At 34.8% G+C, this 26,739-nt stretch overlaps 1 protein-coding gene across 1 annotated transcript in view; it reads right to left on the reverse strand.

The window, feature by feature from the left end:
• The window catches only part of Tenm3 (teneurin transmembrane protein 3), a 615,432-nt gene that overhangs the window by 188,029 nt on the left and 400,664 nt on the right, over positions 1-26,739 (reverse strand). The window contains exon 4 of the mRNA XM_033765428.1: positions 18,298-18,535. Coding sequence (XP_033621319.1) covers positions 18,298-18,535 — 238 coding nt within the window. The remainder of the gene's footprint in view (positions 1-18,297; positions 18,536-26,739) is intronic.

A 26,739-nucleotide genomic window follows, 5' to 3' on the forward strand; every position in this document is an offset into this window, starting at 1 on the left:
TCTTCTTTCTGCTAAAAATTTGGTCTTAATTTATTACCTGTACTGAGATTTATATAAGAGAAAGCTATGGCTAATTACTCTCTCTACAAGACTCTCAGAAAGCCCAATTCTAAATATATTAAATGCAATATATATCCTTACTCCCTTTACATGACTGCTTTTTATGAAGAAAAAGAAATAAAAACATTTTTCCCAGACAACATGCCTTCTCCATGACTTTTCTCGTTTTCTAAAGCTGCTGAGATCAAATTCATGGCAATCAAGATGATCTTCCTAGTACTGGACATGATGTCATTGCTACCATACCCTGACACTGGCCACAGACGTGGTAAGTTCTGATCTACAGAAGAACGTAATGAAAAAAAATTCTCTTACTCAAGTTCAGAGGGGAACACCAAATTTTTAATTATCCACTGAATTCTTACTATTACAGTTAAAGATAAACTTTTTATCCTTTGGAAATTAGTTTAAAACATGCTTCTGAACATGTAAGCAAGAAAACTTGAGTACTTAGCTGGTATGAAGAAGTAAAAAGTACTAGAAACTAGTTTTTAATTAATCTTTTCAGTGACGAAGGCAGCAGTAGTAGTACTTAAAAAAGCTATCACTAAGAATGAAAATTAACAAATGGGGTCTAAAAACTAAAAAGGCTCAGGGCCAGCGATTTAGCTCAGCGGTTCAGTGGCCTGCCTTGCAAGCGCAAGGACCCGAGTTCAATCCCTGGCACCAAAAAAAAAAAAACAAAAACAAACCTAAAAAGGCTTATATCAAGCTTGATAGAAGAAGCAGAAAGTTACGAAACAACAAAATATACCTGTAGTGTGAGTCAACACTAAAATTCTACGTTTGTTTGTATTTTTATAACTTTATCTGTTTAAAAAATATGACTACAGAAAAGGAATGTGCATTTGTGTATGAGTGTTTCTGTGTATATAAATTTTCTAAGAATTGGTCAGTGCTTATTTAAAATGCTTTCATTACTTTGCTTCTAATATAAAGGTATTATTACTATGAACTGAATTATAGAAATTTTAAACTGTTATATATTACATAATTATAAAAAGAAAACATTTCACATTCCTACTAAAGTATCTTTTCATTATTACCTACAATTAATTCTGATATGTATTTTAAAGGAAAGTATTTTAAATATGAAAATTAAGTATATCCCAAGTACGCAATCAACATTATGATGTAAATTATGTATTTGATGTGAAAATAAAAGGACAAATATATAATGATTCTAGCTGTGACACAGTGTGTTAGTGAGACTGATAAACTACTTCACGCTGATAGCATGTTATGGTCTCAAATCTATTACATTTTTGAATTGATATGCTATTATCTTTGGACAACTTTCACACTAGGAGATGATCCCAGAAAGAAAAATATCTTAAATGAAAAGCTTATAAATAAGGTACATTTCACTGTTGCTACCTGAATTAATATGCGGTATTAGTAACTGTACAAGAAAGTTTTGAGATAAGAGATTAATATTTTACAAAAATTTTGCACTATTCATATTATATAATATTCACGGCCCATGTCAATTTATAATTATAATGAACATGAAAATGCGTTCATGATAACTATGGCATTATGTGTTAAGCAATCTCTGAAAATTCTCAGGGATAATTCTAAGGACTGTTCAGGTGATTGAAAGAAATACATCCTTAACTATCTTTTACAAGTTTTGCTTTCTTAAGTAAATATGACAGTTACGTAAAATTTAAGTAAACTACATTTGAATAAATGTATAGGGCTAACCTATGAAGCAAAATGTTTCCATTGTAACTTTAAGCTATGTCCATAATCAAGAACCAAATCAAATCATATTACATTTTATTTAGGAATATTAAGAACTGAACAACAATACACAGAAAAACAATTTGTTAATTACTAGTGGGGATTAAAAGCATGGCCTTAACACTGAGTGATATTCCTATCCCTATTTTATTTTTCTTTAAATTTGGAAAAAGGGTCTCACTAAGTCACTAAATTGCCCAGGCTAATCTTGAACTGGCTATCCTCCCTGCCTCAAATTCCAGGGATGCTAGGGTTACTGCAAGCATCACCACTCCTGGACCATTGTTATTTTAAACCTTTACTAAGCTTAAATAGTGTTTAACAGTGTTTGTTTCACATTTTAGTTATTTGAATGTTTTAGCCTGACACCAGATATACAAATCCGTATTACAGATTTTCTTGCATGTCTTAATGTATAAATTATACCTATTGTTAGCAGCTATTAAATATATTAAATGGAAATGGAAAAGAACATCTTTAAATTTCTTCATGCAATTTGAATAAGACTATTTAATTATTAATTTAAAAATTACTTATGCCAATCTATGCTCCAAACTGTTCAGAGAAGTTCTTTCAATATATTTGAGAAGGTCATCATACCGAGCTACAGACTCAGCCCTTTTAAAATTTTCTCTTATTCTGAGAGAGGGTCTTACTTACTAGGTTGTTAAGTTGTCCAGGATGGCCTGGAATTTGCAATCTGCCTCTCTGTCTTCCAGAGTGCTGGGATTACAGATGTGCACCACCATACCTAACCCACAGAGAATATTTTGAAAGCCTGCATTTGGAAATAACCCTACTGATACCCGATTTTGATACCAAAAAATTGGACGTCATGTATAAACACTTCTAATTTTTCTAAACTGCTCAGGAGTCTCCTTAAACATGATGTTCTAGTGTGTTTTCTCCTTGTTTACTTGGAAATGTGAAAATCCAACAAGTACCAATTAGTTTGCCAGAATATGAGACTGGAATTGGGTAGAGTGTTGGTTCTCCCTCCAAACCTGCCTGAGGCTGGCCTATGAGAATCCTTCACTCCCAGTGTGTGGGTATGGGTTAATGGTTTAATTTCTGTAGTGATTTACATAGACCAATTTGGTTTATCTCTACCAAGGGTCGCTTCTGTGTCTTACAACCTTGGGTTTCCGCTGGTGGAGATGCGCAATTAATTGGTTCCAACATCCACGAAGCCTCTTGCACTTTCCACTTATAATTCCTTTTCCCTTTTTTCTTTCTCTGCTCTCTCAAGTTGCTTTTCAAACCTACTCTCCCTTATGTCCATGCATAAAATAAAAACCATCAAAATGTATTTTCTCTTTTTTTATTTTGTATTATTTTGTTCCATTTTATATTTCCCCTTTTTCCTTTTTCTCCTAATTCCTAGCCTATACTTCATTACTATTACTCTTTCACCTTCTTGAGTTATTGAAAGAGTTGAAAACTTTTTAAACAAGTTTTAAATTAAGTGTTTATACATGAGTATGACTCGTGTTTTGAATGTGGTCATTGTCAGTAATTGTTCTCTCCTCACGTGATGGTGGTATTGATCGAACCCAGTTGTTTGCATAGTAGGACCAATGTCTGCACCCTGTCTCACACCCAAAGGGAAGGGCACATCTCAGGGGTAAACCCACATACACACAAGAATCATGAGGGAACAAGGAAAAAAATGTGCCAAAAACTCAAAACTCCCTAAAAGCTGAGCTCAGGGGCACTGAAATGGATGAATTTCCAAAGAACTTGAAAATAAATAGGTGAAGTTATTAAAACAGAATGAAGTTGAGACCAATATTCTATTTTGAAAACATATTCCAATAAATTGGAGAATGTAGAATAGATAAATTCCTTAGACAAAAATGACTTACCAAAATGGAATCAAGAAGATATTAAAACCCCAAGTAGACCAATAAAAGGCAATGAAATTGGTGCCTTAATAAAAACTGTACAAAACAATAAAAGCCCAAGACCCAATGGATTCACCATTGAATTTCACCAGAATTTCAGATAACTTAAACCCATATTCTTTAAACTCTTCCATGAAATCAGAAGGGAAGGAATACAGTCAATTCATTCTATGAAGCTAGTATCACCCCAGTAGCAAAACTGGACAAAGACTCAGCCAAAACAAAAAACAAAACAAAACAAAACAAAAAAACTAGAAGCCACTATCCTTGATGATAATAGGTGCAAAGATCCCAATAGGATACTTGCAAACAGAATGCAACAAATCAGTAGAAAGATCATAATGACTGTTGGTTTCATCCCAGGAATGCAAGGATAGGACAATATATGTAAATGAATAAATGGAATGTACCACACAAATAGAATTAAGAATAAAAATCACATGAATAAATACAGAAAAAGTCTGTGAAAAATCCAACAACCTTTCATGATAAAATAAAAAAAAAAAAACCTGAAAAAAGCAGGTATAGAAGGACCATACCTCAAACTAATAAAAGTTAGTTTATGACTAACCCACAGTCATTATTATACTAAGTGGGGGAAACTGAAAGCTTCCCTCTAAAATCAGAATTGGGACTGGGTATCCGCACTCTCCACTTCTTTGCAATGCAGTAATTAAATTTTAAGGCAGGGTAATCAGGCAAGAACAAGAAATACAAGGGACACATATAGGAAAGTAAGAATTAAAACTATCTTTATTTGCAGATGATAAGAATTCTTAAAAAGAAGACCCCAAAAGTCTACCAGATGGCTCTTAGAGCTAATAAACAAATTCAGAAAATTGTCAGGATACAAAATCAACACACAAAATTTGGCAGTGTTCCTGTACACCAATAATAAACTCAAAGAAAAAGAAATCAGGAAAACAACCCATTTATGGCAGCTTCAAAAACAAAAACCGAGGATACAACCTAATGAAAGAGGTAAAAGATCTAACAAAAACTATTACTCTGAAGAAAGAGACTGAAGAAACATTAGAAAATAGAAAGACAGCCCCTGTTCCTGGATAGGTAGAATCAGTATCATCAAAATAGCCATAGTTTTAAGGCAATTCCTATCAAAATACCAAGAAGATTCTTCACAGAACTAGGAAAAAACCCCTAAAATTTATAAGAAATTAGAAGAGACCCAGAATAGCCAGAGCAGTCCTGAGCAAAAAGAACAAAGTGGGAGGCATTACAATCCTGGATTTCAAGTTATACTATGAAGCTATAATAATAAAAAAAACAGCATGATATTGGCACAAAAAGACATGTATACAAATAGAATAAAATACAAGACAGAAACAACTGCATGCATTTTTAGTCATCTGATCTTTGACAAAGCATATAAAAATGTATTGTGGAGAAACAATAGCTTCTTTAACGGTGCTGGGAATATTGGTTATCCACATGCAGAAGAATGAAACTAGACCCAAATCTCTTACGCTATACTAAAATCAAATAAAAATGGATCAAAGACCTAGATATTAAAACAGAAACAATCTTCTGTAAGATAAAACAGGTAAAATTCTTAAAGTCATAGGCATAGGCAAAGATTTTCTGAACAAAAACCAAGTTGAATGAGAATAACACTAAGAATCAACAATGAGATTACATAAAATTAAAAAGCCTCTGCACAACAAAGGAAGCAAACACAGAGTAAAGAGCCAACCTACAGATATGGACAAATTTTTTTGCAAACTACTCTTCTGATAAAGGACTAATGTCTACAATATACTAAGAACTAAAAAAAAATTACACCTCCAAATCAAATGATCAAATCAAAAAAGAGGCAAATTAAATGAATAGACAATTCTCAAAAGAAGCAGTATAAATGGATAAGTACATCTTTTTAATTTTTGCTTTTATATATGTACAATAACATGCATGAAATTAGTACACTGCAACATGGACATTGTTAAAAATTTAACAAATACACATTTTGGGGTTGATGTTTTAAAAAAACTTTTGTCAGACATAATAAAAAAATTTAGAGACCACTACTAGAAGAAAGGCAATGAATATAGAATTGCAGACATTAAATCTGAATATCACTACTCATGCGTTGTGCATCCTTAGCAAAATTATGAAGTCTCAATGAGCCTAAAAAGAAGCTAAAGTTAACCTGTAAGATAATTTTCTGAAATTAGTTTTGGCGTATACTTCATTTCTCTCAAAAACAGTAACATCTTCAGATCCTATACAATAAGACTGAATTATTTCACAGTAGTGCACTGTAAGACTTCAGTAAATGTCTTCTAAACAGAGGAATACATACATTCAGGCTTTATTTTATGAATTACTGCTATTCCACCATTATCTCAGATAATTTCTTCATCTTATTATCACTGTTGCCTTTTCTGGAAACAGTCTTGTCTTTGAAAACTTACTTTATAGTTTAGTTCTTCTAAATCACCCCAATTCAGCTGAGGATATAGTGATAATTCTTAATATAAAAACCTCTGCAAAGCTAAAAAAGATATCTAACTCTACACAAAAATCAACCAACATATACTTTCTTGGTAGTTATCATTGCCTTTATCAATTTTTCTTGACATGGTAGTTGTCATTTACCTTTGTAAATACTAAGTCAAATAATTTAAAATCATATAGCACAAACATACAGAAAGGAGTGAGAGAAAGCAAAGAAACTGAAGTGCTAGGTGCAATACGTGTGACGTTTCAGCGAATCATTATAAAATCTTTGTGAAGTATCATCAGTCCCATTTCATAAAAAAGATAAAAAGATTTCAGAACCCAAACAAAGTTACACAGATAGTCAGTGCTTTTGACATTACACCATATCTACAAAGCAGCAATGCTATATTAGTGCAGAATGTAATTGGAACAAGATGATTTCTGGTAGTAGTGTTCTGAAGAGGCTCTGAATATGAGGTGAGATGTTACAAAATCATAAAGAGTGCCACAGCAGAACCAGAGGGGTTATCAAACAGAATTTATTAAACTTAGTTGGTTAATTGCATGTCCAAGAATGTAATCTCATGGGCTAAGAAGAATGTATTCTCAGAATGGTGCAATAGAAAATAAGCTTTAACTCAAGATTGAAATTAAAGGAGAAAGAAATGAAATAGGCAAAGTATATCAAGGAGTAATGAAATGCAGAAAAAGATAAGGAATTACTAGATCTTCAACAGTACATACGTAATTGATTATGAAACCAGAAGATTAAATTCCAGAGGAAAACAGAAAACTTTAAAACTGAAGAAAAATTAATTCTAGGAAAAGATAAAACCACCAGGTAACTGCAATATTAAGTAGAGATAAAGCATACATACATACATACATACATACATACATACATACATACACACACACACACACAGATACATACATCAAGTAAAAAGGACTAGGACATATTTCCATAGACAGTACTAGTCATAGTAAAATGATCTTTAGAAAAAAGCCTCACAAACTAGGCACAGTGGTGCTTGCTGGTAATTTAAGCTACTTGGGAGGCTGAGGCATGGTGATTTCAAGTTTGAAATTGGCTGGGAAATTTAGTAAGTTCCTGTCTCAAAAAAATAAAATTAAAAGGGCTGGGGTCTGATCATGATAGAGCAAGAGCTTTGTATATGCAAGATCTTGAGCTCAATCTTCAACCCCATTAATACAAAGCCCTCACAAAATTATTGCTGAGAAAAAGAAAGAGGAGTGTTTCAAAATGGATTGGTCTTATTCAGAAAAAGACAATGATTAAATCACAGTATCAGCTATGACCAGAATAAAGGCATCCATGACCTTTTACTTTGGTCATGTGCATACATAAGTGACTAGAAATGTGTCAGAAATAATTAAGAATTCATTTTGCTACATACTATGACAATTAAGGTTGTCATATATAAATATTTTATACAGATTACTGGTTGGTTATTCAGACTCAAACATTATCATATATTGAAATTATGCTTTCAAAAATAATTTAAGATTTATAGTAAATGAATAATGTATATATGTTTTTGTTGTCTTAGCTGCTATTAAAAAGAAACTGGTCACTGAAAATAAACAAAATAATACTCCCACTCTATCGTATGGTACCTTCAATCAGGCACAGAACACATCTAAAAATTTCAATACCTTGAATAAATCTAGTGTCTAACTTCTGACTGATGTGGAGGCAATGCATCTATCAAGGCTTTTATTACTAAAATATTTACTGTTTTAGTAATTAAATGTTTCAATATATGACTAGTTGTCTTTCATTATTATTATTATTTTTTTAATTTTATTGAGTTTATTGGTACATTTTAGGGATACAGCACAGTTACATTCATTGTTGGGATCATGTACCTCTACATGGCAAGTCTTGATTCTCATTTTTTCCCCTTACCTCTGCCCTCCCTTCACCCCTGTCTTTCATTATTATTTGAAGATGTTTTTCTTCTCAAGAACAAAATTAACAGACTTAGGGCTCCTAACTACAAAAATTTACCTAATTCTTGTTAAGTAAGAAAAAGAGTTGAGAAAAACATGACATTTTATTCAGGTAAAATTAATCATGGTTTAATTTTATGCTTGTCTTAGCACATAAAGAAAAGTTACACATACATATCCCAGTTAAATGCTGTTCTTATCATTTGGAAAGAAGAGCGCTACTTCATGATAAATAATATCCTTTCAACTGTTAACCAATTAGGTGCCCTTATCTCCTAAAACTGTGTGGATTTTTTCTGTAAGATTATAGGCAATTTATTTTCCTATGTAATTTATTTTTAATTTTTCTTTTCTAAAAATATTTGTCAGTAAATGTTTGCAGTACATAATATTTCTATTCCTTGTATATATAATATAACATATATATATAAAATATAAATGTACATAATATATCTTAATTTGTTTTCATTCTTCCTTCTTTCCTCCCTCCATCTTTTGTTCCTCTTCATTGCAGAAAGATCTATCTCCTTATTTCCTATTATCTGTCTTTTATTTTGCTCTTTATTTATATTTAGGTTTTTCATGTAAGAGAAATCATATGACTTTTAAACTTGTACATCTGATTTATTTCACTTAACTTTACGGTCTCAAGGAGCATCCACTTTCCCAATTGTTGCTATCATTATTTGGCCATTACTTTTGCAAACATCTGCGAGGAAACTGTCATGTTCCAGGTGCTTTACTTACATTATTTTATTTAATACTCATAATACGATTTCAAGCAGATCTTACTGCACTGGGAATTGACCTCATATTTAAATAATATGTAGGCCATTACGTAGATAAGTTAAAATAGTGGATTTAGCATTAAAAACCAGATTTGACGGCAAAGCTTTGCTCTTTTCATAATGCTGAACTATGTTTTGTATTCCCACTGTATAAGATTTATTTAGAGCATATATCAATATTGACTCTTGCTAATGATTTTCATCTTAGAGGTACTATTAGTGTATAGCCTATTTCCCATTTAAATTATTGGCATGATGCCTGCTCTACCTCATTAAAGCATAGCATTATAATTGATTAATAATAATCTCACATTTAAAAATCATGCTTTTGCTTTCTCTTATTTTAGTAACTATCCTTGCATCTTTTTTTTTTTTTTCCACATTTTCTCAGAAGGTAGCCTTTACTTCAGTGTAAGACAATGGCTTGGTAAATTCCAATTATAATGCAACTGAAGACACACGGATGTTTATTCTTTAAATAAATCCAGAACCCAATTTTGTTTTCCTTTTACATTTTTATAAACACAGTTACCTTTAAATCTAATATTTTCTATTTAAACAAATAAATTTGAATGTGTTGAAAAAGATTTCATTTGATATGCTGTCTTCAGTATTTGCTCCCCTTCTTGATACTGTGAGAAGAAAGTACAGGCAAATGTTTTACATATTATTTGGGAGCTACATACTTTGGAGGCCAACAAAAACTTATTTTGTGAAATGGTCAAAAGGTTAAATACTTGCTACAAGATAGCAACAAAAACTAGGAAAGTTCACATAGAGTTAACCTACATTCAAGCAAAGGCTGCCTCTTCTATTTGATCTCTTTTTGTTATTTACCTTATGTACAAGACAGTATGGTCTTAAAATTGACTTCTTTTTTTTTTTTTTTTGTACTGAAGATCAAACTCGGGACCTTGCGCTTGCGAGGCAGCAGCGGAACCACTGAGCTAAATCCCCAGCCCTTCTACATTATTCTTAAAAGCAGAGCTTTGAATGTTACAGGATGTCCCTCTTTGTCTTGGAAATAATCAGTTCATGCTGTAGAGTCCTGGTTAGGGCAGTGAATTACATGCTCAGTACAAAGCTTATTCTCTATGTTAGGCCTACAGTGGCTTCTTGAATTACCGTCCTCTCATAGTATGTTTTTTTAAACCACAACTTCAAATATGACTTAAACATAAACACCAAAACCAAAAATTCTTGTACATTGCATAGTCTTTCTTTGCTCCTGTTAGTCTTACAAAGGTACACATATCCTTTACAGGCCATTTAAAAAGGAACTGACGTGTGGCACACCCTTCCAGCACTCTGGGAAGCTGAGGTAGGAAGACTGCAAGTTCAAACTCAGCCTGGGAAACTCAGCAAGACCCTATCTCAAAATTAAATGATAAAAAGTGCTGAGGATGTAGTTCAGGCGATGTCCGCGTTCAATCCTCAATGCCACAAAACAAAAATAAAAACAAAACACCTATTTTTTTTAAAGGTACCATATTTTAAGATCTAGAATCCAAATGCTTTTGTTATTTTTTACTTTATAATTTTAGATGAGTTTAATTTTTAAAAATATAGTGACTTTTTTTCCTGTATAAGGGATCGGACACAGGACCTTCATACTCAGCTACATTCCCAGACTTTCTTATTTTGAGGCAGGGTCTTGCTAAGTGTTTAGTTGCCCAGCCTAGGCTTAAACTTGCAATTTTCCTATCTCAGCCTCCCACAGTGGTAGTGTTACAGGTCTGTGCCCCATGCACAACTTTTAAAAAAGTGACACTCTCAAAGATTAAGAATTTCTTAGTGTCCGATTTTGAAATTTGTGTTTGGTAACCTTAGTGTCTTCATTTTTACATCTATATTCTCTTTCTTTACAAGTACCCTTGCTTATTCCCAAGCTATCTTTTTTCCCCCATTAAGTTTATCGGTACATTTAAAGCAAACAATACAATTACATTTGTCCCTGGGATCTTGTTTTTTCCCCATTGCCCTTTCCTCCTCTCACCCCCTTCACCCTTCCCTGTCACAAAGACTATTTCCTTTTCATTTTTTCACATTTTTTATTTTCCCTTATTTCCTTTGCCCTCCTTTTCCCACTTCCCCTTTAGCCATTTTCTTCCTATTTCACACTCTCAATTATTTGAACCTTATTTACACTTTTAGTTTTTCACACCAGAGAAACTATTCAGTATTTACACATGTTTGTCCTATTTATTTCACTTAAGAGTACAGCCTCAATATGCATCCATCTAGCTATAAATATTTCTAGTTTCTCGTTCTTTATGGCTGAGTAATATTCTATTTCATAGAAAAACCACATCTTCTTTAACCAGTCTCCAACTGATGGGCATTTGGGTTGTTTCCAAATTTTAGCTATTACAGACTATGCTGCTATAAACATGGGTGCACATATATCACTGTGGTATGGTTCTTTTAATTCTTTTGGAAAGATACCCAGCAGGGGAATAGCTGGGTCACATGGAACCTCTAATCCTAGTTCTTTGAGGTATCTCCATATTGATTTCCATAGTGGTTGCACCAGTCTGCACTCCCACCAACAATGGAGAAGGGTTCCTTTCTTCTTACAGTCCTGCCAGCATTTGTTATTGGTTGATTTTTTGATAGCAGCTATTTTTTCTGGGGTAATGTGAAATCTCAGTGTTGTTTTCATCTGCATCTCTCGAATGACCAGTGATATTGGAACATTTTTTCATATATTTATTTGCTGCTTTTACTTCTTTGTTTGAGAAATGTCTGCTCATTTCAGATGCCCATTTTTGAATTAGGTCTTTGTGTTTGGGGGGGGTCTGGTTTTTTTTGAGTTCTTCATATATTCTAGATAGTAGTCCTTTGAGGAGTAGCTGGTAAATTTTTTTCCCACATTGTAGGTTGTCTCTTAGTTCTATTGGTGGTTTCTCTTTCACTGCAAAAACTTTTTAATACAAGAGATCCCAGTTGTTGATTCTTTCTGCACATTCTTACACTGCTGAGGATTTGTTCATAAAGTCTTCTTGTATGCCAGTGTCTCCGACAGTTCCACCTCTTACTTTTCAGTAAGTTTCGTGTTGCTCTTTTGATATTTAGAACTTTAATCCACTTGCATTTTAGTTTAGTGCATGGTGAAAGTTAGGGATCTAGTTTTAATCTTTGGCAAGCTGAAATCCAGTTTTCCCAGCACCATTTGTTAAAGAGGCTATCGTTCTTCTAGTGAGGATGGTTGGCTCCTTTGTCAAGGATGAGGTAGCTTGGTATGTCTGGAGTTGTTTCTGCATCTTCTAATCTATTCCATTGATCCTTGGGTCTGTTTTTTTGCCAGTACCAGGTTTTTTTAATCACAGTGGTTTGGTAGTACAGTTTGAAGTTGGGAATTGTAATACCCTCTGCCATGTCTCTGTTGCCTAAAATAGTTTTTCCTATTCTAGGTCTCTTCTGGTTCCAAATGAATTTTTGGATTGTTTTCTCTAGTTCTGTGAAATATACTGTTGGGATTTCAATAGGGATTGCATTGAATCTGTATGGAAGTTTTGGAAGTATGTCTATTTTCACTATGTTGCTTCTTTCTATTCAGGACCAAGGGACGTCTTTCCATCTTCTTATATCCTCTTCTATCTCTTTTTTCAGAGTACTGTACTTTTTAGTGTAGGTCTTTTGTCTCCTTCATTAGATTGATTCTTAGATATTTCTTTTTTTGGATGTTATTGTGAAAGTAATTGTTTCCCTAATTTCTCTCGAAGTGAGTCTGTTATTTGTGTATAAGAAGGCTATTTGATTTTTGAGTGTTGACTTTGTATTCTGCTACACTACTGAATATGTCAAGTCTAGCAGTCTTCTTTTGGCAGTTTTTTGGATCTTCTATGCAGAGTATCATATCATCAGCAAATAGTGACAGTTTGACTTCTTCCTTTCCTATCTTTATTCCTTTTATTTCTTTTTCTTGTCTAATCACTATGGCTAATGTTCCCAGAACTATATTGAATAGGAGTGGTGACAGTGGAATCCTTGTCTTGTTCCTGATTTTAGTGTGAAGGTTTTTAATTTTTGACTATTTAGAATGATACTGGCTCTTGGTTTTTCATAGATAGCCTTTATTAAGTTGAGATAAATATCATCTATTCCAATTTTCTTTAGGGTTTTTATCATGAATGTGTGTTGAATTTTGTCAAATGCTTTTTCGGCATCAAATCGAGATGATCATCTGGTTTTGGTCCTTAATTCTTTTAATATAGTATATTACATTTATTGATTTACATATGTTAAATCATCCTTGCATCCCTGGGATAAATTCAACTTGCTCAGGGAGTATGATCTTCTTGATGATCCTCTGTATTCTATTTTCCAGTATCTTACTGAGGATTTTTGTATCTATTTTCATTAGGGAGATTGGCCTGTAGTTCTCTTTTTTGGTTGGGTCTTTCACTGGTTTTGGAATCAAAGTAATATTTGCTGCCAGAAATGAATTTGGGAGTATTGCTTCCCTTTCAACTTCATTGAAATGTTTGAAGAGTAGTGGCGATAGTTCTCCTCTAAATGTCATGTAGAATTCAGAAGTGAATCCATCAGGACCTGGGCTTTTCTTTGTTGGTAATGTTTAATTACATTTTCAATTTTGCTGAATGTAACTGGGATGTTTAGACTTTTTATATCTTTTTCATTCAACTTTGGAAGTTCATATGTGTCCAGCAATCTGTCCATTTCTTCTGTATTTTCTATTTCATTAGAGTATAGGTTTTCAAAGTTGGTATTGATGATCCTCTGGATTTCTGGTGGATCTGTTGTGACTTCACCTTTTTTATTCCTAATTGCATGAATTTGAGCCTTTTCTTTCCTATTTTTGATAAGGTTGGCTAAGGGTTTATCGATTTTATTATTTTGAAAAACCAACTCTTCAATTCATTGATATTTTTTGTATCATTCTCCTAGTCTCCATTGCATTAATTTCTGCCCTGATCTTTATAATCCCCCCCCCTTATACTTCCCAAGCTATCTTTAATAAAAAAGATGTACAATCATTTGGTCAATTTAAGCCAATGGGTATTTTTCCAAGTATATTTTACTTGAAGCCCTTTCTTTTTCTTTCCCGCTTCTCCCTTTCCTCCCCTCCCTTCCTTTTCTTCTGCAGTATTAAGGACTGAATTCAGGAAGGCTCTGCCACTGACTGACACTGTCAGGCTCCTTATTTATTTTTTCCTTTGAGACAAATTCAAATTAAGTTGTCCACTCTGGGCTTGAATGTGCCACCCTCCAGTCTTAGTTTCCTTGAGTAGCTGGAATTATAGGCATGTGCCACTACACCACCACACTAGTTGAAGCTGTATCTTTAATTATGGTGGATCTGACTACTTATTATCTTACTACTGGTAGCTGGTTATCAGTAATTAGGGGAAGGTACAGTTTTTTAACTGAAGAAGTTTTCCCTTGGTGCCAGAAGGTCACAATGTGTAGGACACTGCCCACAATTTTTACAGGCAAGGCTGACTCCAACCTGGTAAATGGGATGATTGTTTAGCCTCGCCCTAGAAGTACTTTGAAGTGAAGATAAAGGAATGAATAAATGATAATATCTGAGTAAACAGACTTCTGTTTAAATAGCTTATTTTTTAAAGGAGATGTAGAAATTGATTTCACATTAAAGTAGCCCAGGACATTATATAGGTGAAATTAAAAATGCACTAATAAACTGGTAATTTAATAAGCAATTTCATACATTAATAATTAGCAAACCATTACTGAACTGCAAGGTAAAAAGCTATGGGAACATAACTAATGAACTCTCAATGCCAAAGTACACTTCATGATAAGCAAGACATTAATAAATCTTTTATTAAATGGCTACAAATGAACCATTTTGTTAACATCTAATAAGTAACTATTAAGCTATTTAATTCACATATATAAATGTGAAATGTGAAGGCAATTAATTTTACAATTGCTGAAGGTCAAGGCTTCACAATGAGAATTGCTGTCCTATACTTTTAAACGCTGGTACTATCCTGGGTCAGTTCTAAGCTTTTCTTCCATTGCTCTGCATTCTTGTAGCAATTATAACACACCAAAGCAGCTGAAGTGTAAAACAGACAAAGGACAGGCTATAGGCTACCAAATGGCTTAAAAACAAGTTATCCAAAGTGTAAGAAATAGTGACCTCAAGGAAGGAATTTTAAGAAAAATTGTAAGTAAATATTTGGTATTATGCTATATCATACATAGTGATTGTTATAGAAGATGAAAATAAGGATTTGCTTATCAACTATAAATGCTTATTGAGATCTTGATTTAACTCTAGGAGATGTGATACTCACTGACCAGAACTGCTTTATTTACTGAGTAGAAATACACAGTATACCATAATATTGACTGTCTACAGGAATAGCAAATGTTAAGTTCATTAGAGAAATACACATTTTTTATGAACACAAATAACTGCTTCATAGGGGAGAAAAACAACTCAATAGGAAATCAAAATGATAGATATATCAAAGCATCTAAAACATACAGGACAAGGTAGCAAATTTTATGCCTTCTCTACCAGTTCATATAAACTATGAATCTACAAATTCCTGAGCTTTTCATGGATCACCGTAGGACATTTTTGCAACTATTAATCTACTCAAAGGAGAAAAGGGGAGGAGCAAAGGGAAAGGAAATCTAAACTATTCACACATAACTGAATTTTACACTTTATAGCTTTTAACCTTTAAATGATAGTTTCAATAAGGAGAGAATTAAACAAATGAGTGTATGCATAAATTGAAATACTTCTCAAATGTGAATCTATATAGTAGATTAAAAATGGTTAAAGGAAAACATAAGTTTGGATTAAGTTATTAATATAGCAGAAACAGCCTGAGAATCATACTTACTAAGGAATCTTTTTTTTTTTTGGTACTGGGGATTGAACTTGGGTCCTTGCGCTTGTGAGGCAGGCGGCAGAACCATTGAGTTAAATCCCCCATTAATAGGGAATCTTAACTAAAAAGGGAAAAATCAATGATAAATAAGACTGGCTCTTCAACTCAAGAGTTCCAACTAAGTGAGACTATTAAAGAAACCACAGTAGTGCCGTGTCGGTATGGTGTGAGATTTTCATTTGGCTGATTAGGTTGATTCACTGTGTACCTGCAAGCTGAAATATCATTTCTTTTAATTTGTCAGTAAGATGTAAATGTTGGATAATAAAAAACTAACAAAACTATTCTACATATTAAAATTTGTTAACATGATACACATTTTTAGATTCATTATTCTTTCTATTCATTAGTGAGATTATATTAGCTAATTTCTTCCTACATCAATTTATATTACTATTGATGGTTCATTAATGGTATTGCTTTAAAATGAAAGAAAATTTCAGTAACTACTCACTTTGGGAATGACTTCTTACAGGGTTTAAGTGTGGAAAAACCAGCTATAATTTTATATAGGCCTACAATGCATTATCTTCTAACTAGCTATTTCCTTTCCTAAACCTCCTCCAACCAAAATCTGGTAGTATGATATGAAGAATAACAAGAGCAATTTTTATTTTTCTAAAAATTATTCCAAATCTTTTCCTTATAACACATGGCTTCAAGGAATACTAGCTGTCTTATTGACAGCTTTTTTGCTACACAACATCACTAAAATTAAACATGTTTCTGATGATTTAATTTGACATATTTCATAAATATTTGTCAAAACAATTGTCAACTATGATACAATTATCCATATTCAATTTGATGACTCAACTGGAAAATCACTTTTTTCCTAATAAAATTTTTCCAAGCGACAATAGTGAATCAGTGCTGATTAGCTATTTAGTGTGTGCTAATTAATAACACTGGATAAATTTAGCTCTGTGCTAATAACCTTGGGGTGGGGGAAATCTTTATATATGACTTTTTTTGTCTTTTATAAAGGGAACTCTGCTATTTACCTACATCTCTTTTTCTTTTCTCCCAAAAAATGCTCTTGGCTGACACTATTGAAAAAAAAGGAAGCATTTTTTGGAGCCTCGTTTTTAGGTTTAGTAAAAGAAAAGACAAAAAGGCTTTTTTGTTGACAATTGTGAAGACCACCTGCTAGCTCATCCTCAGAGCAGAATTGGTGTAGATAACATAGCTCATGGCAAAAAAGTAGCAGTTTATTCATTGTGAGAAGGTTTCTTTATCCATCAGCTTATTTAAATGCAGAAGTTAGCTGCAGGCTCTTCAATATAGGACATTTTGAGAGACATTGTCTCAGGGAGTTGAGCCCTCTATATTTGGGTTTTTATATTGTGTTAATTCCTTTTCTCTGAGCCTAATGGAAACTTAAGGAAGTGATGAAATAAATAGTAACAAGAATGATAGAGAAACCTGCTGTAAAGCTTCCAAGAGAATAATAAGGTAAGGCACCACTCTTTGCTGTGGAATACCTAATGAAAAGGAAATACTGACTGCTGAGGTTCTGTCCAAAGAAAGGTGAAGTTTTATATACCAGGAGATATTTAATAATGAAACAGACTAGTTCAAAACAATGTTTTCCTGATACATATTTTTGTATGAGAAGCTAGCTGTTGGTGAGCCATCCTACACTGGAAACCCTGACTTCAGAGCTTCACCGAAACAGATTGTGTACAGAGGAAGATCGTTATGCTGGTGAAGTTTCTGGAGGAATGAGAAGAGCCTATGGCCATCATATAGAAATGGGGCAAAATTACTTGTCCAGTTCCACATTACTAGTTCTATGAGCACAACCAGAGGATGGAATTTTCAGTTCACTGTACAGAAGAATTTCCTAACAGAACTATTTAAAATAGAATGTCTTGGGAAACAACTAAAGAAAAACTTTAGAGAGTAAGTCCAATCTCCCTCATATTACAAGAAACTAAAAACATCCTTAACCAATGATTAAATATTATGTTTGGGAATTCACTAAGATTTCATGAGGTAATGAACAAAATAAAGTCTGAGAAAGTGTGGGAGTCAAGAGCCACATAGCTACTAAACATGTTCACTGAATCAACCTATGTGGGACTGAGAATCACATTTTATTTTACACCTCTTTGCTTTTTACCTGCCTAAAAATATAGACAACAAAAAATAGACATAAGGAAAAGTTTCACTGAGGTCATTTATTCTCACTTCTTATATAGAATAAAATGTATGCAATGAATGGGAAAGTTCACTGACCAGCAAATAAACAACTACCAACAATCTCAAGCCGATTTTTAAAAAGACAATACATAGAGGATGTAAGTATGGTAAATGTCTCGTAGTGAGAAGCATTGGACTAGTTTGTTTTTGAATGTTGGATGCTAAAAACATGGCTTATGGACTACTACAGAACGTGCACCATCTACACAGGTACGGTGTGTTCCAACGTTCAAATGATATGAAAGCTTCACACATAGGCGTTACCTGCTTTCCAGTGGTACATTACTGCCAAGGACCCAGCTGTCCTGCAGCTGGACGGACTCGGGTGTGGTTTGCAGCTCGGCGGGCAAGGCAGCCGGCGGGGCCGGACTCTGGTTCCTCCTATTGGTCAGGGAGTTTCTATTGAGAGAAGTGATGGATGGGTGATGCTGTGCAGAGTGCTGTTTATGGGCAGGTGGCAAAGGCTGCAGGGTAGATTGGCCTTGGTTATTTGCAGGTTGCTCTGAAAAAAAAAGGGAAGAAAGCTCATTATATATATGTGTGTGTATGTGTGTATATATATCTATACACATTACCAATTTGTTGGGGATCCACTGTAAATGAATTAGAATTAAAAACCACATATAAATCTGTAACCTAATAAATTTGCATATTATTCTATTAAGCGGGTGTTCAGTGACATTCTCTAAGAGCAAGTTTACCCTTGATATACAAAGTTCTAATTAATATACAACAGATGGCAAAATTGCTTTTGGTTTTAATTTGTTTCAGAATTTTTTCAATCTGGTTTTATTAGCACCTACAGAAAACAGCATCTGACAGCTCCCCTAATGTGCCTTTAGATTTCAGCTTTTTTTAACAAACCAACCCTGAAATTAAATGGGCAATTTCAGTAGAACACAAAGGTTTTCGAAATGCATATAATCCCTGTAATTATTTAATGGAGTTTTTTTAAGCTTTATTTAACTGCAATAAATTATTACAAGCTAGTTGCTAAACAGCAGTAGACTACTCTAGTTTAGTGCATTTCAAATAAGGCAGATCTGCACTATGATCTACTAATAGACGCTAAGTATTCTTTAGCAGAAGGTCACTCTGTGAAGCAGATGTTGTTTCATGGATACTTAACAGACTGAATCACATCTGATTACAACGTCAGAAGACTCATATACTTAATGACCGTTACATCCATTAGAACACACACAGAACAGATTTTCCAATTTCACAGTATGCAGTATAACTACATTTTGGCGTAAGTCATAGGTGACCAGTGAGACTCATGCCACTAGGTCAGTGGTACAAATATTTTGTTCTAACCCAGAGTCATAAAGGATCTAGCAACTTCAAAATATAAATACACTGCTGTGTTGTAACTTGAAAAATTCCCTAAAGCTAATGAATCATAAATTAAAAAACACAAATAAATGTAACACCCGATACCTACTTTTCAATCTCATTACCTAGCTTTAGATGTGCTACAGTTGACAAATACATTTTGGCAAACAAACAGATGACCCTTTAGTTTAATGCTAACCTTATTGTTGCTCCATATATATGTCAAGTTTTTAACTAAATGCAGTTCAAAATGCAAAGTAATTTTAAAGTAATGCATTAAATCATCCTATTAATATAAATGTGTGTATTAAAAGAGAATAGGAAACAGGGACTAGCCTTCATCTACATTGTGAACTCTAGCAGTGATTATTAAACCAAATAACATAGTCTGACATTATAATTCTGATCCCATGAAGTGAATTCATAATATATAATACTGTGAATATATATTATTCAAGCCTCTTTCAGGGTGCAATAGTAAGTATAACTCTTCCTAGAGCATATAACATCAGTAATTATTAGATACTTCTAAGTCTCTAATAATTCATATCATATAGTCTAATAATAATTTCTCACTCTTGAAATGAGGGGCACAGATAATACCTAAATATATGAAAATAAAAGTACTTCCTCACATAATTTCTGTTCTTGAAGTTCCCTCCATGTCGAAACTACAGAAATCCTCTTTGGTTTCTTGTTTTAGTGTTCATAGTAAGTAATGAATATCTAAATTCCAGAAGTTGAAATAAACCTTTGAGGGAATGGCAGAGTTAAAAGAGCACACATAGCAACTGTGTTAGGAAAAAAGGAAACAGTTTAAAATTCATGAAAGATTTATTATTCAGGCGTCATATAATTAATTAGCATTGTCTTTCCCAGCATCAGTGCATATGATTAGACCCTCTGTAGATTGCTTTAAGGTACATTTTAAGAAGCTGCTTATTGTATGACATAGCAACCTGTAGTTATGAGGGCTGAGATTAAGTTGAAAAGGAACAGAGAGTAAAGAGAATCATTTTAAAGGAGATATTAACAAGACTATGCCTAAAAAGAAATGAAGGCATAGATCCAATGAGTCTACACTTAAGCATGGTGCTGCCCAAGAATGGTATAGTTTGCATATGTTCAGAAGTTGTATATTAGATATTATACTGTGTATAGGAAAGAGTAGTATATTAGAAGTCAGAATACCACATTTAATCCTAACTCTGTCCTGCATCTTGACAGTGAGTCTCAGTTTTCTCATCTGTCATGTGGGAAATAATATAGTCCTATCTAAGTCTTAGTGCAATTCCAAGGACTCAATGAAATCCACTCAATTATTTAGCCTTTCCTGTGCTTACCCATTCATCCTAAACATTTACCTAGACTCTGTGTTCCAGGGATACGCTAAAAAGTAACATGCGAAGGCAAGTATAAACAGAAAAGTATAGCATTATGGACATTAAAATTGTTATGGAAAATTAAGTGATTTTTAGGATCCATTTCCATATGTTGAATCTAGGATTCTTATTTTTAAAACAAATCAAAACCTAGCCAGTGTGAAAAACTTCCATTTAAGGTTTCAAAATCGAGCCACTCTGCCTCACACTGGGGAGCTCTTTCATGAGCTCTTCCCAGTGGTCTACTCCCAGATACTACAGCAAAGTATTCTGTTTCTTGAAGCCTCTTTGGATTTGACCGCACAGTTAAGAGGCCCACCAATGAAACATGTTCAGATGACCAGTGCAAGGGTCAACCTAGAATTCAACAGAACAAGAGTGAGGGCAGAGTGTGAGGGAGGGTGGCTGGGCAGTAGGCCCTGAGCGGAAGCAAAATATGAGGATTCAGCTAAAGTCAGTGTTAGTTCTCAAGATTCGGGCTATCAAGGCAGAAAATCTAGAGTGCATATTTATCCACATGAACTTATTAAAAATAGAGTAAGTATAAATGTCCTTAATAAAATAAAATATAGCTCAAGACAGTCAGAAAGAAAAATAGAATAAAAGGAAAATAAAATAGGAAAATAAAGTCAGATTTACGGAGCGTGGACAAAAACACCTGCTGCATGGTTCTATACATTTTAAATGGAGATGGAAACCCGGCTCTAAATAATCTTACTACCAACACAAAGAGGGAAACATGACAAGATATTTTTAAGATCAAAATATTTGCTTAAGACAAGATAACCATTACTGACACTAAAAATGGAGAGAAAATTATTTTTTAAAGTCCCTTGGAAATGTTTATAATTATAGTTCAAGGCAGACCTGAGGAAACAGAGGACAAGGTCTAGACCTGAAAACTGTTAAAGCATTTAAGAATCAGCCTTGCAGGTCCACACACGAATACCCAGAAGAGTAAGCACAGCCTTTTGTTTTAGCAGAGAGTTGCCAAGCCTTTAGAAAAAGTTTTGGTTATAATGGCTTTGGAACAATCAGACTTTACAGAGTCACCAGGTTTAATGTTTCTTCAACAGCTCTGAACACAACATTTTACTCCTGGAAGACTCCAAATGGATTTTTAGCAACTATCAAGCATAAAATGAATTCTAAAGGTGAATGTTACATTTGGTCACAGATTACACAAAATATATTTTGCGAGCTTCCCTCCATGCATCCTTTTTATATATTCTTTGTTCTATTCCAGTTTCTTGGGCCCACAATATGCCCCACATCTTTCTGCCTAGGCATGCACAGTTGCTTTTATCTGGAAAGACTTGGCCCTCCACTGTTCTGTATCTAGACCCCTCTTACATTCTAGGCTCAGAGAAAGAAGACATGCCTCTGTTTTCTTCAGGTGGAAGTTGTTTACCTTTTCCTAAGTCTTCTTATAGAGTACTTCATCTGTCTTTTTTTCACTGTGCTATTCACTTTCCCATCTGTACAAGTAATTTTGTAGGTCTCATGTTCCCTGTCAAATGGGCAATACCCATGCCTAATTCATCTTTGAGGTCCCAAGGACCATGCAAAGATAGATGCTCATTAAGCATTTTGTGAAGAATTCAATGAATGACTATAGAAGTGATAAAAAGTAGAGATTGATGGGATTGCTCTTAATTGAAAGGCAATTTTTAAACATATCTTATTTCTGAACAAATTCTTATATTGTGAAAGGTAGGAATAATTGAAAATCAATTTATTTGGATTTTTAGTACCTTCATTAAGTATTGTATTTCAAGGACTCCTAGAAAATGTACTGATTGGTTGATGACATTTATGCAATAATAGCACCATAAGGGTCATCTCATTCAGGCAGGTATCATGTCACTCACACAGAGGTTTTTAGGAATATTTCTTTGTGACTATAGCAACTGTTTTGGTATTTTAAAATCTACCTTTTGAAGATGTACAAATAATGGAGATATTACATAAAATATAAAAGAATATATATAAAATAAACACAATATGAATTATACAAGATATATTTAAGACACTATTTAATGTATTTTACCCAAAATAGTATGCTTTTCTTATATTTAAAATATTATGTTGATATTTAAAATATTAAGTTAACCTTATTTTAGAAAATAAACTTTTCCATTTGACCCAGCCATCCCTCTGTTTGGTATCTTTCCAAAAGAAGTGGAAGAATCCTACCACAGCGATATATGCGCACCCATGTTTATAGCGGCACAGTTTGTAATAGCTAAAACTTGGAAACAGCCCATCTGCCCATCAACTGGAAACTGGATAAAAAAGATGTGGTTTTTCTACAAAATGGAATACTACTCAGCCATAAAGAATGAGAAAGTAGATTCATTCATAGTTAAATGGGTACATTTTGAGGATATACTCCTAAGTGAAATAAATAAGGCACACATATGCAAATACCGAATACTATCTCTGGTGTGAAAAAATAAAATAGTACTCAAGATCCTAATGGGGCAATTATCAAATAGGAAGAAAAGGACCAAGGGTGTAGGGACAGTGAGAAGGATAGGGAAGGGGGAATAAGGGAAAGGGGAAAAAATATGAAAAAATGTAAAAATGGAATTAAAATGTTTGAAGGTGGGGGAGGGGAGGAGAGGGTGAAGGGAGGGTGGGGACAAGGGGGAAAAATGAGAACCAAGACCTGGCATGTAAAGGTACAAGATCCCAGTAATGAATGTAACTGTACTGTCTACCTAGAATGTACCAATAAATTAAATTAAAAAAAAAAGAAAATAACCTTTTCCCTTCAACTATTCTTCTCTTCTTAAGTAATAAAATTCTTGATGAGTGTGGTGGTGCATGCCTGTAATCCTAGCACTTGGGAGGCTGAGTCAGGAGGACTGCTGCAAGTTTTAGGCCAGCTTGCGCTACATAGTAAGTTCAAGGACAGTCTAGACTACACAGGGAAATCCCGCCTCAAAAAAAGAATCTCGTCATTACCTGTCCTAGACAGTACATATTATACCCAACTAGTGCCTTCCTCAGTTCACGTTCTCTTTTTCCTTTCCTTTTTACATTACTCAGAGATTAGCTAGAAAGGATCATTTTGCTCTACCTTTTACTATCAAAGAGCTCAGCTCCCTCTGTCACTTAAGGCTGTCAGTTCCCATGTGGCACAAAGCATGATTATGTTGAATGAGGTGTACTGACAATTAGGCCAGAAAAGTGCCAGAAACACAGAAGCTACTAGCTAAGAGAACAGATTCCAGTTAGACTGGACAATTGGGAGATCCCCAATTCCAAGCAAAAGTAAGGCACATAAACATCTCTGCATGGGGCAGGACAGAAACTTGTGCTCACTTTTTCTGGACACCAGCGTGGCTGTTATGAATCAGTGATCTGAATTGCACCATGGAGACAAATTATAATAAATACGGGATATTTTCTTGAATAAATTATCTAATCACTTGGTGCCTTCATTAATTATGCGGTGATACTTGAAGGACCTAAAAGACAGCACCTGACATAACTGTGAGTGTTAAAAGGTGCCTATTACTGAGAGTAGGAAAGTCCCTTCAGGGTAGAGCATCATGAGGAAAAACAGAATAACAGAAGAGCCTTATCAGCACCTCACACTATCATCGCAAGAAATGAGAACACACAACCTAGTATGTCTAGTATGCTTTCACAGGTAAAAACAATTAGTGATTGCAAAGGATAAAAAAAATTCCAATGTTTTGCCAGTTTCCAGGAATTTGATCTCATACTCATGAAATCTGAGTGACTTTTTTGTCTAGTATGACCGCAGACTATACCAAGGGAAAAAAAGCTGAGTGGGCATCTAATGTCTGAACCCATCGGCCTAATTTCCTTGATTTTTTTCCCCCTTTAAGACAAGATCTTGCATGTTTCCCAGACTGTCTTCCAACTCCAGGGCTCATGCGGTCCTCCTGCCTCGGCCTCCTGAGCAGCTAGGACTACAATCCTGGCCATCATGCCTGCCTGATTTGTTTAAATTAAAAGCTACTACTAGCAGAATCCAAACTGCCAAAGTACATTTCGGCTCCAGCTCCTCTGAAGCTCACAGGACTGGGCTGTGCTCTTTGGGGAGCAGAGTGGAAACGGACATCACCCAGGAAAGCTAGGGGAGAAAAATAATGCCTGCTGGGAGAGAAACCACCTCTGAGTGTCTGTCTGCACCGGTATGAGCAGGCTGTGTGTGTGTGGGAGGAAGGGAAAGGCTTGTGAGGTGAGCCAGAGGAGGGAGTGAGGCCGGCGCTTACTTTGAGCAGGTGTGCACACCTGGAAAGGAGGCACCACCCGCTCCTCCGACTGCCTTGTCCCACCACTTCATTATTCGTGCTCTCTTTCTGCCCTAGATCTAGGCTGTGGGCTGGCTACAGAGCCCTCCCGGGAAGAAACAGCCTAATTTGGAAGGCACAAGGAAGCTACAGGTGGAAAGTTGTGCTAGTTTGGAATAATTACTATTTGAATTAAGTCTGTTAACAAAACACAAAAGGAGGGATGAAGGATGGATAATGGGATACGGACAGAGGGATAAACAAGTAGAAAAGAAAGGGAGGGAAAGGGGGAGATTGACACAGGAAGAGAGGGAAGGAGAATGGGAGGAGAGGAAGAGGGAGGTGGAGAGAGGAACAGAGGAGAAGAGAGGAAACGAAAGAACAGAAACTGTTTTTCGAGACGGGGTCTCACTCTGCAGTTCAGACTGACCTGGAACTCACTGTGTAGCCCAGGCTGGTCTCGAACTCACCGCGACCCTCCTGCCTCAGCCTCCGGAGTGCTGGGATTACAGGCCTGCGCCACCACGCCCGGCCTAACTGAAACTTTTTACTTTGACAAGACTGCGAGAACCCTGAGAAACACTATTATCCCAACATCTACCAGGCAGCCAGCGGGGCCTGGCTGCTCCCTCTTCCATACTAATGATGCACACAGAGGAAGTGACTGAGTCTGGTCTTGGCATCTGGAAGTTTACAATCTGATGCACAGGCCGTGCTAGAGTAGATACACTCTGAAGTGGAGTCAAACTTACCTTCCAATCATTAGCAAATGTGGAATTAAAGCCTTCATTTCTATATACTGAAATTTATTCACTCTCATTACACTTTTTAACTATATCTCTACTTTTCTTATAATTATTTCAGACAAAACACAGCTTTTCTTTCAAACTGACCTCTTTCTTAAACACAAGCCACCAAACCAAAATATATAGAAGTCTTTTTTCTGTATTGTTTTACCACATTAGTTTTTACTGTAGCGATCACAGCTTTGGGTGGATCTTCCCAGTATACAAGGACCAATCACAGTAAACTTTAGATTCTGAAAATCTCAACACAATTCTGGCTTTAGCTTAATCTTTTTGTTCCATTATCCTCTAACTGTGGCCTCACTGAAATTTCCCTTGATTTTCTAGGGATACATCTGGTAACATTTCCCTCATTAGGTGCATTTAGGGACTTTGTCTTTTCCTTTTCCCCCCAAGGCAATACTGTGTCAATAAGATCACCTAAAGTGGAAGAACGGGACTTGAAAGAGAAGTCCTCACCTTGCTCAGAAAACCAGCTGCACATCAATCCGTGCTTCCGGTTCATTATGCAAGTTTGAATGTGGACAGTTTGTCTAAATACCACTCCAAGTCCTCTGGTAAGGCATAGCACTATGCAAAACTTTTCACCACAATAAATTATCTGTCGCATAGTCGCCCACAAATCAAGTGAACATTTAAAATGTTAAAAAAAATTCTAAGATGCTACATAAGTAAACAACATTGTATTTGTCAGACTCATCAGACAAGTAGTCCTTAGGCTATTTATATAAAGATATTTGAGTGTGAAAAACCTCAGAGATACATAAATAGAAAGGCTTGTTCTGACCAGAGGTATTATTTATGTGAGAAGAGACATACTGTTTCACTATATTGGATAATGGAAATTAGCTTTAGTTTCTCTAAAGTCATGCTTTGATATGCATATTGGAAGAAATGGAAGTATAAGCCTTT

This window comes from Fukomys damarensis, unplaced genomic scaffold, assembly GCF_012274545.1.
Source record: "Fukomys damarensis isolate Sample0158 unplaced genomic scaffold, DMR_v1.0_HiC HiC_scaffold_18, whole genome shotgun sequence".
Taxonomy (NCBI): Eukaryota; Metazoa; Chordata; class Mammalia; order Rodentia; family Bathyergidae; genus Fukomys; species Fukomys damarensis.